This window comes from Nanorana parkeri, unplaced genomic scaffold (assembly GCF_000935625.1).
Source record: "Nanorana parkeri isolate BGI_ZX_2015 unplaced genomic scaffold, ASM93562v1 scaffold77, whole genome shotgun sequence".
Lineage (NCBI taxonomy): Eukaryota > Metazoa > Chordata > Amphibia > Anura > Dicroglossidae > Nanorana > Nanorana parkeri.
Genome location: NW_017306345.1, coordinates 229,704 through 243,256, shown reverse-complemented (window position 1 = coordinate 243,256; position 13,553 = coordinate 229,704). Strand labels below are relative to the sequence as shown.

Sequence of the window (13,553 nt, the reverse complement as noted above, 5' to 3'; positions counted from 1 at the left end):
CTTCCTGGCCAGGCCATTTTTCAGTATTCAGCGCTGCGGTACTTTGACTGACGTTTATTCCGTCATGCAATGCTTTACTGAAATAAATGTTGTACCATTTTTGGGGGACAGATAGAGCTTTCTTCTGGGGGTATTTAATCACCACTTATTTTATGGTTTAACACCGCGGATGTCAACTGGTTAAGGAAAAATTACTGAAAATTTTTAAAAAAATACGTTTTTTTTAAACATTATGTTACAATACATTTATTTTGCCCAATGTTTTGGTAAAATATAAAAGATGGGGTCACGTCGGGTAAATGTAGTAATGTATAAAATGTCACCAGTTTACTCTGAGCCTGATGAAGGGGACCCTGCGTGGCCCCGAAAGTGCTTGATGTTACTCTGAGTATTCATTAGCATCAATAAATGGAATCTGTGTCGTGCTGGAGTGCTGGTGACATTTTCTACATTACTATATTGAGGACGGCGCCATCCGTGGTCATTACGAGCACCCGCAATCATTGCGCGGGTGCCTTAAAGTTGCATGCACCCGCGAAATCGCAAAAAAAACTACCATAGCCAAAATTGACCATAGGCGACATGTGTGACTTTAATAAAAAAAAAAAAATAAAGTTCACTTAACTTTATTGTTATAACATAGGAGGCTAAGAAACCCCCTATGTGATAGCAAATAGATGTGACAGGTCCTCTTTATGGAGACATCAGGGGTCTCCAAGACCCTTAATATCACCTAGGACCCCCCAAAGAAGCTAATGAAGCAGAGATCTGCTTCATCAGCTTCTCTCCAGCTTCTGAAGCTGAAGAGTGACAAAAGAATGCGGAAGTGATGTAATATACATCACTTCCTCATTCTGACACCGAAGAGGAAGATCGTGTACTGATCTCTCTCTGATCCCCTGTCACAGAACCCCCATGCTGGTCCTGGGCTCGCACCGGGCACAGCGGAGCCCGGGACAGCGGGAGGGGGCGCACACACCGGTACCTTATACAAGCGATCCACCGGCTATAGAGCCGGCGGATCGCTTGTATGTAAACAGGCATCGCTGCCTGTTTTTACATTTTGGTAGTTTCCCACTCGCGCGTGCCGCGCGCTGCGCGCGATTGGGGGATGCTAACATGCCGTCTTTTGAATTTTTACTTTTTATTGTTTCACTTTAAGTGATGTTATAATCACTGCTCCTTAAAATTTTTTATTTTTCAAAAGTTTTTTTGACTTTTTCATGGATAAATGTTTTTGACTTTTTCATGGATACATGTCCCCCAGGGCAGTACCCGAATCCCAATACCCTTTTTATGGACAATAACTTGCATATAAGCCTTCAAAATGGAGACAATTGATTTTCAAAGTTCTAGCCCCATAGACTAGCATTGAGTTTGAATTCAAACTTTTTCCATGTTCTAAAGTTCGAATTCCAACCCGGGCGTGTTTGTCCCATCACTACTTCACATCTCCAAACCAGATCCAGATCAGAATGTTTTTTGTCTGGTCCAAAAACATGTACCCATTCATTCCTATGGAAAAAATTGAGGTTAGTTCACACCTTTGCATTCATTTCTAGAACTTAAAAAAAAAAAAGTACTGCATGTATTTGTTTCTGGTCTGGAATGCACCAAAATGTATGCAAATGCACTAGAAATTCTTACTGAGACAAAAATTGCGCTGGAACGCATCAGAAACGTACATAGACACGTTTCCAGAAACAGATCCAGATCTAGTATGGAGATGGTGTAAACAAGCCCGGGGTTAAAAGACTAATATGAATGTACAGTATGTAGAGCTCTGTTGGTGCTATATAAATGCCTTGACAAATATTTGTATGTTTCTGGCTTTTATGCCAATTTGTAACATATATTAATATAAATTGTACTTGAGACTGTGTTCCCAGATCTCCTGTTTATAGTACCTAATAAATACTTTAAAACATTGACATAGCAAAGGATACTTCCATTCCACAATGTTTATACAAGCTTTCCTAAATGGGTTTTGAAGTCCAAGGCAGAATAATGCTCGAGGAGGACGTGGGGATGGTGGCACTAAAGGTCTCCTTTTTTTCTTCTGTGCACCCTCCTCTACTCCTGCTCCTCTTGCATCCATCTTTCCTCTGACAGCCTGCTGTGTTGCGTATGTTTCTTTTCTTTATTCAGACAGATTCTATGATGTACAGAAAAAGATATGGTATTATTTTCCGCTAAAACAATTGTACAACAACAGCCAAGCTGATACACAAAAGCAAACACCCAAATAGTGATAATTACACATTATTCTTCATAGTGTACATACAGTATGCAGATGAATGCCAGGCAGGTATAACAAAAAACAAATGTGGTTATCTATTTATTAAAGTTAATAAAATATTAATACTTTTAAAAAAAAGCTTGATTAGGTACCTTAATATGACTTGATACAAGCCTTGTAATCACCTGCACAACAGCACACACAGACTGGGAATGTGATGGGCATCATTGGGCATCACTGATGCCAATGAGGTGTGCTGCATGCTCATGTGCTGACAAGGAACATGTTGAGAACAGGCCAAGCAGAGTGAGCAGAGGAGGCAACTGTTTCTCTGTCTAATCAAAGGCTGGGGACAGCTGGATGACCAAGCTTTATTGCTTATTTGCAGCAGAAGAAGAGTCAGGTCATCAGCCTGGCTGTACATTTGGGAAGGGCTATGCAAAGCTCAGGACTATTTTATTTTTGCTAATAAACATTTTTGTTCATTTTTTCAACTCAGTAAAACTCACTGTGGTAGCCTCTAGCCCTAGTAAATAAAATATGTCAGTTCCACATCATATTAAACAGTACAGCAAGCTATTACCAGAAAAGTGTATGATGCAACCAGCATGTACCATTACACTGTGTTGTGCTTGCCACTCCCATATGCAATGCAATATGTAATCATAATAACATATGGGGCCTATTCACGAAGCAGCGGAAGGATCTAGCCGTAGCCGATCCTTCGGCTAGCTTCGGCCCCAGGACCCCTTCGGTTTAGTAGAAGCGAAGGGCTGCTGTACGGGCTATTCACTATAGTCGGTACAGCTCCCAAACTTGGCCGAGCGGCTCAGTCGAGCCGAACGCATATGCCTCGGCTCGGCTGGGCCGTGCTGAAAGCCGAAGCTGGCCGACCGACAGCCTGCCTCTGACAGCTGGGCGGGGCCAGCCGTGATGTTACGGCTGGCTCTGGCCACTTGCAGAGAGATCAGCGTCCCTGGTTACCAGCTAACCAGCGACACTGATCTCCAGTGTCGCAGCAGAACCGCCGGCCAATAGAAAACAGTTGGGGTGAGCTAGCTGTCACTGCTAGCTCCGCACAATCATTTTCTATTTATTTTTTTCTACTTTTTAAACTATTTTTCTGTTCTGCTTGGTACCACAGATTCACTCACTGCTGTTCGGCATCTATAAGAATAGACCGAACAGCAGCGAGTAGCCTGCCAGAGATGTTGGATCGGCTGAGTCAAACTCCTTCTGCATTTTGGGTCGGCCGAGCATGCTGAGCATGTTTGGCTGACCTGAAGCCACCCAATGTACGGCTGATTTCAGCCGGTATACGGCTGAAATCAGCCGTACCAGCCTGAAGTGAATAGCCGAACAGCGTTCAGCTCACTTCGCTTTAGGTCGGTCATTCACTCGGCTGCCTACGGCAGCTTAGTGACTAGACCCCATCGTTTTTATATTTGCACAAAGCTAGCTGTCAACCTGCTGGGAAAAGTTAGCTATTAAAGATCCGTTATTCGGACATATTTTCAGAAATTCGTACATTGGGACGCATCCAAATTTCTGATAACAGAAATAACTAATGCAAACTAATACGGATTTGCAATAACGAAATTTTGGATGCATCCGAATTTCTTTCCGGAATGAAGTTTTATTGTGTTAAGCATCAACTTTAAAAAAAAAAACAAATGCAAATTTCCGTTAGCGGTACTATGTATGATTTTTCGTTACGAACAAACTTTCGTTGCAACAAACTGACATTAGACAAAATAAAGAAATCCCCATTTTTTTTCTTTACAGCCTGCAGAAGAAAAAAAAAAGTGTGAGGTTCCCCCCATGAATAGCATTATGAAACCTCGGTTCCCAGACCTGAATGGCATTCGTTAACTCACAATAGCATTCGGGAGTTCCTGAATGCTATTCGTATTATATGGCAGCTCAGAATGTCAAATGGACGTCACGCCTCACTTTGCCCATTTGTTTACATTCAGGCCGGAGCTGTAATTTTGCAGCGAGTCTTCGTCGGGTTCCGATAGATCGATGTGCGGTTAGAAATTTTTATTTTGGCAGGCATCGTTCATCGTGATTGATGCTGGATTACATCAATAGATCCATTTTTGTAACTTTTTTTTTAAAGGACTTGTCACAAACTGACTTTTTTTTCCAATTAAAGGACTTTTTCAAAATGTGTACTGTAGTGTGTTTATTTACATTTACTTTTAACCCTTTAGTGAATGAGTAGGGGTACAAGTACCCCTTACTCATTCAAAAGGGGGGGTGGCATCTGGGTGCTCCGTTATATAAAAGGAAACCCCGATGTAAATAAGCCCCCCTGCCCACAGGCCCCCACAACCACTGGGCCAGGGTTGTAGGAAAGAGGCCCTTGTCCCCATTGCCATTGGCATGGGGACACTCTCCTAATTTTTCTTCTGCGGATTATAAAAAAAAGTTTTTTTTTCCTTTTGTCACTTTGCTGCAATGAAAATTAGTTTGTGACGACAATTCGTACATACGAACCACTAATGAAAATTCTGATATTGTCCGAATCCGAATCCCGAAACAAATTGACTTTGGGACCTGAGTCCAAAAAAAGGAAATAACGAAAAATCTGAATAAAAAAGAAACTAAACAATTTTTTGCAGACGCACATGTCTAATCTGTACAATACGTTCTCTAAGAATGCAATGCAGTTATGACCACTTATATGAAATACAAATTGGGGGCATTTCATGGACAAACATTTCTAGGATAAACTTTCAGCAAAAAGGAATGTTCTTGTGCAACTACAATTAAACATGCAAAAGATAGCTCCTGATAAAAGCAGCCAGAAGCCCTTATTCTCTATGCTAAATGAACATGTGCTCTGCAAAGTAAAAATTCTTTACTCTTTAAAAAAAATAAACCCCCTATGTTTATCTTCTGCCACCTGTCCAGAACACAAAGCACAAAATTTAGGACACTAGGCTTTCTAAACAATCTTGCCATCATAGATATGGTGCTCTCACCAGCTTTACTGTGAGTATTGTGTTGTCAGGTTGATAAGCAATGTTGGATTTTTAATGAGCAATGAGGGGAATTTATCAAAACTTGAGTAGACAGAGTATAAAGCAGTTGCTCATGGCAACCAATCAGCTTCTCTCTTTCATTTTCAAAACTTAACTGAAGAGAGAAGCTGATTAGTTAGCTGATGTGCAACATCTCCAAATTCTGTCTGCTCCAGTTTTGAAAAATTTCCCTCAATGTGTTTTGCGCTAAGACCAATACGTTAAGTTCACTATGGAACCGAAGGCTGCAGCTGTAGCTTCAACTGATCCTTTGGCTCTCTTCGGCTCCCAAAGCCGTTTGGTTCAGTCGAACCGAAGGGCTGCTGTACGGGCTATTCACAATAGCCCGTACAGCAGCCAAGCGGCTCAGTCGAGCCGAAGGCATACACATCGGCTTGTCTGAGCCGAAGCATGGAAAAAGGTCCCTCACCTCATAGTTCTCCTTTAAAGGAAAACAAAAAAACACAGCCCCTTTTGTATGATATTTTTATAATTAGCAACCAAAATGCTAAAACATATGAAGGATATAAAAATAACTATATTACTATCCTAAACCATTTAGGAAGTTATTTTATAAAATGTGAGTACATCAAAGTAATAGCTACAGTGGCGCCACAAGCGGGCTGCGGCCTGCACCCGGGTGTCACCCCCCTCTAAAAAGTCAGGCACTCGGTCATGGACTGAGAGCCCGACAGGAGGGGACCCGGCGGTATACCTCATCACGCCGGGTGAACTTCCCCTCCTCTCTCTGCCGGCGTCCATCACCAAGATGGCTGCCGGCAGGCATCAATCAGATGGTCGCACATGCGCGATGACGTCATTGCGCATGCGCTAGGTGATGTCACGTGCACGCATGATGACGACACAGCGGAGTGTCACCCAGAGACCGGGTGACACCCGACCTCGGGACGCCCCTGAATAGCTATACAATTAATAAAAATCAGTACAAATAACATCATAATAAATCAATAGTTTAAAGTTCTGCAGTACAAACCCCATTGTGACCCTTATAATTAATTATTCACCAAGGTGCACACATCTGCCACCGCAATAGGCCTAACACACATCCTAAAGAATCTTAGATATAAATTCAGTTATTTAATATATATCCATATCCTTATTAGATAATTCCCTCAGAAATTTAATATACACTAGAATACATTATATATGTTGATTTGCTAGGGTCTCATATAGTCTAACACGAATTTGACCTGAACCCAAGTCATTTGTGGTTCAATGGCATAATTTAATAGCAAACAAATTCAGTTGTACATGTCCAAAGCAACCAATTACCAATTATGCAGTCCTAAGAACACAACTGTGGCAGGTGGCTTAGAAAGCCCAATTATTGGGGCTTTCTTATGTTCCAGCTCCCTATAAAAGTCAGGGATCCTAGCAGCCTTTTGTCAGTGTTTGCTGGAGATGTGGAATAGATAGGGAAAGATAACAGAGTGGTTACAGGGAGAAGATTTTAGACCTGACAAATCAGGTACTAGATGGGGATGGTATTGAGGAGGGTGGTGAACTGGAGGTGCAGGATAGAGATGGGTAGCTGGGATACTATTAAAAGACAGGGTAGGGGAAAAAGTGTTAGAGAGGCTAGTACAGAATTGTTACATCCCAATAATATGCAAGGTTGCATGATGCTGGGGATATCAGTTCTGGGGTAGCAGTGCTGGAACAGAACAGATAGGCCGCTATCTCCAAACAGTATGTTGTTTACCGGGTGCTCTGGGTCGGCACATTGCGGATCGGATGGACAGATTGGTGGGAGGGGCTGGGGAGGACCCAGGGGTCATTGTACACATCGGTACTAATGACAAAGTCACAGAAAGATGGAGCATCCTCAAAAAAAGATTTTAGAGACCTAGGTCAGAAGCTAAAGAATAGAACCTCCAAGGTAATATTCTCCGAAATACTGCCGGTACAAAGAGCCACACCAGAGAGACAGCAAGAACTAAGAGAAAAATTGGTGTAGGCATGAGGGGGTTGGGTTTATGGTAGAGTTGGGCTGACTTTTCAGTCAGCTACCAGCTCTACAGCAGGAATGGACTGCACCTAAATGGGGAGGGTGTAGCTCTGCTGGGGGAAAAGATGGTCAATAGACTAGAGGAACTTTTAGACTAGGATCTGAGGGAGAGGGACCCAAAACGACTGTGCCAGAGAGCAAACAAAGATAAAAAACATTAGACAGCACAGAAAAAAGGGGAGCAGGTGTGAGAGAAGCAAGACAGGGGACAATAGCGATAAGAGACAAGAGGGAAGAAAATGTAACATTGTCCAATAAAAAGAGTCTGGCAGAAGTGCCACTAGAGACTGATAATTATAAGGCTAAAACTAATAGGGATATAACCCAGAAGACAAGCAAGAAAATAAAATGCATGTTTACAATTGTTAGAAGCCAGGCGAACAAAATAGATGATCTAGAGCTTTTACTAATTGAAGAAGAGTATGACCTCATGGAAAAAACAGAAACTTGGTTTGAGAGCACCCATGACTGGACTGCAAATACTGCAAGGATAGGAGAGGGGGAGGGGTATACATGTACATCAGGAATAATCTGATAGTAAATGTGCTCAACGATATTAACAACGCATCGGGGGCGGGGGGGGGGGACTCGCAGACTCCTTACGGCTATATGGCTAGGGATAAGAACAAGTGATAAAGATGGTGCATTATTGGTGAGTGTTTGCTATAGACCCCAACCATAAGGGAAGAGGAGGGGTTTCAACTAGTCTTACAGATGTATACCAATGTTATAATTATGGGGGACTTTAGTTACCCAGATATTGATTGGGCAAACAGAACCACTCGATCATCATAGGCCCGCCATTTCATACATTGTCTACAAGACAATTACATGGGTCAAATTGTGGCAACACCAACTAGAAATAATGCTTTACTGGATTTACAAATTTCTAATAATACCGAGCTAATCACAGACGTGGATGTAAAGGACAACTTGGGTAAGAGTGATCATAAGGTAATAATGCTTACTGTCCTTCTGGGAAAACAGAAAAGGGTAGGAACAACAAGAAGGCTAAACTTCAAAAAAGCAACTTTAGCAAACTGCGATCCTTATTAAACAATATCGATTGGGATGAACTCTTCCAAACAATGAAAACAGAGGACAAATGGGAATGCTTTAAGGCCATATTAAATAATAATGTTCACCAATATATACCACTAACTAACAAATGTTAAACGACAAGAGTTAAACCAGAGTGGTTAAATTCTAGAGTTAAAACATATACTGTACATATAATAAATTAGAAAAACTTGGTCTTTAAAACGTATAAGATAGAAGGGTCATCAAAAGCATTCAAGCACTACAAGGATTGTAACAAGAAATGCAAAAATGCTATTAGGGCAGCAAAAATAAGCTATGAAGAACAAATAGCTATAGAGAGTAAGCCCTCATTCACACTGTAATCGGCCCGCATGTACAGCTCCGTGCTGCGTGCAGGGCCGTATCAAGCAGCTCCCGGGAAGGACAGGTGCTGCGTGTGATTAGTATGCAGCCCCCGTCCTTCTCTATAGGACTACGTGGCCGTATGCCCCCCTACGCTCACCTCAAGTGCAGGTCCGTAGGGGTGCGTGTTTTCCGGCTCGGACGCAGACAGGATCCATCCCGTCAGCATACGAGTACGCTCACCCACACCTGCACGGATATGCAGGGCGGGTGAGCCTTGTTACATTTAGGTTTTATACATTTTAGACTGGAGTGCCTCCAGAATGTGCATACTTTTAAAGGGTGCAATGACTGAGAAAAGGTTGAGAAATGTTGTGTTAAAACAATCATATGAATTCCATTTCAGCACATTAGCTGCAAGACAATGGGGGGAATTTATAATTGTAGCCACACATTCTGCGACAATAAACCTGTCACAACACAGAATTTGGGTGCAGTGCGTGACTCAATTATTTATCTAGTGTTATATGGGTTCATGAATGTGTAGTAGAACAGCAGGTCGCATGTTTATTCATTTTGGTCGGAGAGAGCTTTTAGAAGTGCGGCTGCTGAAGGTGGTTTATGAGAGAAGATTTGTGAAACTAGAAGGAGGGGGACAACAAAGAGAGAAATGAATGAGGATGTGAGAAACAAGAGAGAAGATTTGGAAGATGGGGTTACATTAGAGTAAGAAAAGTTTTCTGACAAAGTGTGAAGCAGTGGAGAGATGATTTATAAGAGGCAGAGGCACAGCGGAGGAGGATTTCTGACGTGGAGGGAAAACAAATAATGGACAGATGTACGGTATGAGATGGGGAGACATTGCAAACAGGGAAGATTCTTCTACTTTGTATCCTTTGATCTATGACAGAGCTCCTAATCCAGTCTCTGCAACTGTTACAATAGGCAAATGCTGGCAATATCTCCTCTTGCTGTGTGCCAGTGGCCAGTTCAGGCTTCCCCGACCTACCAGAGCATAACCTCTGACTTTCTTTAACCCTTTTACATACCAGTCACTAACATAAGAAGTCAAAGTTTAGACAGAAAGGGGAAGGGTATATAGAGCTGTTTTACACAGGAAGGGGTTAAAGAAGGAGTGAGAAGACGTTTATGACAGGATAACACAGCTAGCATTACTTTAAGAAGTCCTCCTCTCCATATTGATATAAGCAAGGTTGTAGAGAAGTTTTGGCCTGGATCTGGATACCATTACCCCTGATAATAGTTTACAAAAAGTGGAAAGAAAAGTGGGGTTTTGGAAGCACCAGAATGACAACTCCAGACAACAATAGTACGTAAAAACAATGAAAACAATGCTAGGAGTGTTTGGGAGTGGAGCAAGCTTCTTCTCCACTAGCACCGCCCTACATGCAGAGTATGACCATTGTAGCAAACCATGATTCAGATATACAGGAGGCGGCAACGCTGGATGTGGGTGGCTTGGAGGCGTCTGGAGGACACTTTTCTTGGGGGCTAGACGGGACGGTCTCTCCTCCCTGCCTCTCCCTTCACGACCTACTCTTTTTGGAACGAACCAAGTAAATAAGACACGTCTTTCACTTAAGGTATTTTGAATGCTTTCAAGCAAATAAGGGGGTTGGTCCCCCATCATTCGCTGAGATTTTCCACGACATACTCATGTACTGCGGATTCATGACCATGCCTCTTTTGTATATTTATCTTAGGCTTCCATTGTATTGCTTACCTCCCACCTCCTGCTCAATACTGGGTTGCTTGATTCCCACCCTAGCTCTGTGGCTCCCTGGGGAGGACCAGATTGGGTGCATTGCCCGGATGGGCCTGTTTGGGAACACACACATACACCGGCTTGTGTAAACTGGTAGGTGAGAATTCTACCTAACTCACTTCCCATAAAGACAATAGCAGTTGTACAGACTATATACTGTATATTGTTTTTCTATATTACACAGATATTCCCCTTTTTTCATGAAGAAGCGCAGAGGTGCGCGAAACGTCGAAACCGCTCTTCCACACTTAACCCTTCCAACAGTAATTAACCCTCTGATCACTACCATTCATGCTACTCTGATGACTACCATTCATGCTACTTGCATTATGACATTGGGACTCCACTTGCTTTAAACTAGATCATGTATTATAGGTTTATGTGTTGAACCCAGATCATGTCTATATATTTTTGTATATCTGAATCATGGTTTGCTACAATGGTCATACTCTGCATGTAGGGCGGTGCTAGTGGAGAAGAAGCTTGCTCCACTCCCAAACCCTCCTAGCATTGTTTTCAGACCTATTTATCGATGTCATTATCATGAATTTTGAACACCTGATGAACTAACCATGATCATGTATATTCACTAATTACCAATCAAAATGTTAATCATGTTTTCTCCACAATACATATATACTGTAAATGGAAGGTTTTTTGTAAAGGGAATGAGCTTATAGGGAATTATCTACTCAGCTGGTTGCTTTTATAAATTGGCAATGAGCCTCTTTTTAAACTAATATCATTAAATATAATTTTTTACGTACTATTGTTGTCTGGAGTTGTCATTCTGGTGCTTCCAAAGCCCCACTTTTCTTTCCACTTTTTGTAAAATAAGCAAGATTGCACCTTCTCAGTTCCTGTTCTATCTATCTATCTATCTATCTATCTATCTATCTATCTATCTATCTATCTATCTATCTATCTGTCTGTCTGTCTGTCTGTCTATCTAACCCAAAAAAAACGACCTCTAGTGCTGAAAAAATAAATAAAAAAAACAGTATTCTTACTAAAAAATGAAGGGGGGTTATTCACTAAGTTGCCGAAGTTCAAAGTTCAAACATCAAAGTTTGGAGGACCCTCAAACAGCATTTGCCAAGCCTATCTCAAAGTTTCCTTAGGAGATGATCTAGTCTCAAGGCCCAGCCTGTCCAATCCAGGAGAAGGGGAAGATTAAAGTCGCCACCTATTAATAAATGACTTTATTAGCAATGCCACTTTGGCCCATTTCTGGGACTGTGTAATGGCAGATTAAGCAAAAGGGTTGTGTTTAGGAAGGAAGTTAAAGGTGTTTTGGAGGGTAAAATGTGTTTCTTGTAAAAAAAAAAAAAAACAGACACATCTGGGTCCAGTTGTTTGAATACTTTAGCTAAAAGACCACATTTGCAATTAGAGTTAAGGCCCTACACGTTGAAAGAGACACATGTATAATATTTAGGCAAGGTCAGTAACAAAGGTAAAAGCTTCTCCAGCTACGAGCAAAGACAGGCGTATGGGGGCCACAACTGTAAATGACATGTGGTCTCTACAGCAAGCGAAAGAGTGGGTGAGTCAGGTGGCAGGGAAGTACAGAGAAGAGAAAAGAAAGAAGGAAAAGAAAAGAACCCTACCTCAAGCTGACAGTCGGCGCCGGACAGCATATTTTGAGTGGCTGTTTGGGGAGAAAACTGACAGTGCTGCGCTAGGGGGAGGCTAAGAAGCCTCTCACCTAGCGCAGTGCATGGCATGCAGCGACTCACTAAACATGTGGTTGCAATCCACTTTTGGATCGTGACCCACCAGTTGAGAACCAAAGGGTTATGAGTTGAGAATCTTGAAGTATATATATATATATATATATGTTAGATGTTTTTAGATCTGGTAACCTGTCCTAAGTTAAAATGGTCACTGAAATATCATCTTTAACTATACTGTATAAGGAAAATTCACTTATCCTATAGAAACAGGTTTACTGCAAGTAGGTAACATCATGTTTGATCTGGATCTGAGTTTAATACTACTTTAACTCATATTTACACAACTTTAATAAGTTGTAAAAGAGAAAATTGGCAACATAATTTTAAATAAACCAGTAGCATGAGATAAAAAAAACTCCAGACAAACCTTTATTTTTTTAAACAATATGGAACTATCCCACAGCAAAAATGGCACAAAATGATATCAGATATCTTGACAATAAAAGTATGAAAATCCAAATCCTATGGATTAGTGTGCTCTGCTGACATGGGGTTTATTACTGTGACTTTACAGTGCTGGTATGCTAGATTTGATTCCCTCCAGAGGCACTAAAAATATACTGGTAAGTTAATGGACTAAAATGTAAATCTATCCTTGTAAGCAATTTTACCTTTGTGCATTGACATTAGACTCTAGGCTCCTTTAACAGTAGGCATTGATGTGACTGGATCAATTAAATGTTTAAAGCTCTGCAAAATATGTTGTTGCTATGTTATTGTAAAAAAATATTTTTGACTCACTTTTTTTCATTCACCATTTTTAGCCTACTTGATTAATGTGATACAAGTACCACTGAGCCAAAACTAAAATGCTTGCCTTTTGTCCTTGGACTCAAAAACTTGAGTATTTAGCACTAGAGAAAAATAGATTAAATCTTAGAATCAATTCCTGGAATTATATTTCTTGTAATCTAAGGGAGAAGATCTAAAGCAGTACATCTGTCTACCATATAATAACCATAAAACAATACTATACCAAATAAACTACTGTATTTAAACTACTAGCGATTAATTAGCTTTTATAGATAAAGGGAGTTTTAAAAAATAGTGCGTCAGTGATAATAAATAAGAATGTAGCAAAATATCATATTTCTATTGCTCAGCACAGCCTGTAAGCATGGGTAACAAGCAGAAGTGGCTCAACCATTAAGCATTTTAGGCAGTTTCCGGGGGCCTCGCAGCCTGCTAGGCAGGCTGGGGGGGCTCTATTATGGGATAAGAGCGCAGGTCTCAGGCACCCACTCCAGCATCCATTTCTGATAGTCCCCTCTGTCCCCGGGCCACTCTGCTGAACTGACAGCAGGAGAGAGGGCAACATTTTTCCTCTTTCGGCTGCCGCGGAGGAAGCACC

At 41.4% G+C, this 13,553-nt stretch overlaps 1 protein-coding gene across 1 annotated transcript in view; it reads right to left on the bottom strand.

The window, feature by feature from the left end:
* Positions 1 to 2,098, bottom strand: part of CACNA1S (calcium voltage-gated channel subunit alpha1 S) — a 79,875-nt gene extending 77,777 nt beyond the window's left edge. The window contains exon 1 of the mRNA XM_018576779.1: positions 1,947 to 2,098. Coding sequence (XP_018432281.1) covers positions 1,947 to 2,098 — 152 coding nt within the window. The remainder of the gene's footprint in view (positions 1 to 1,946) is intronic.
* Positions 2,099 to 13,553: the final 11,455 nt, after the last annotated feature.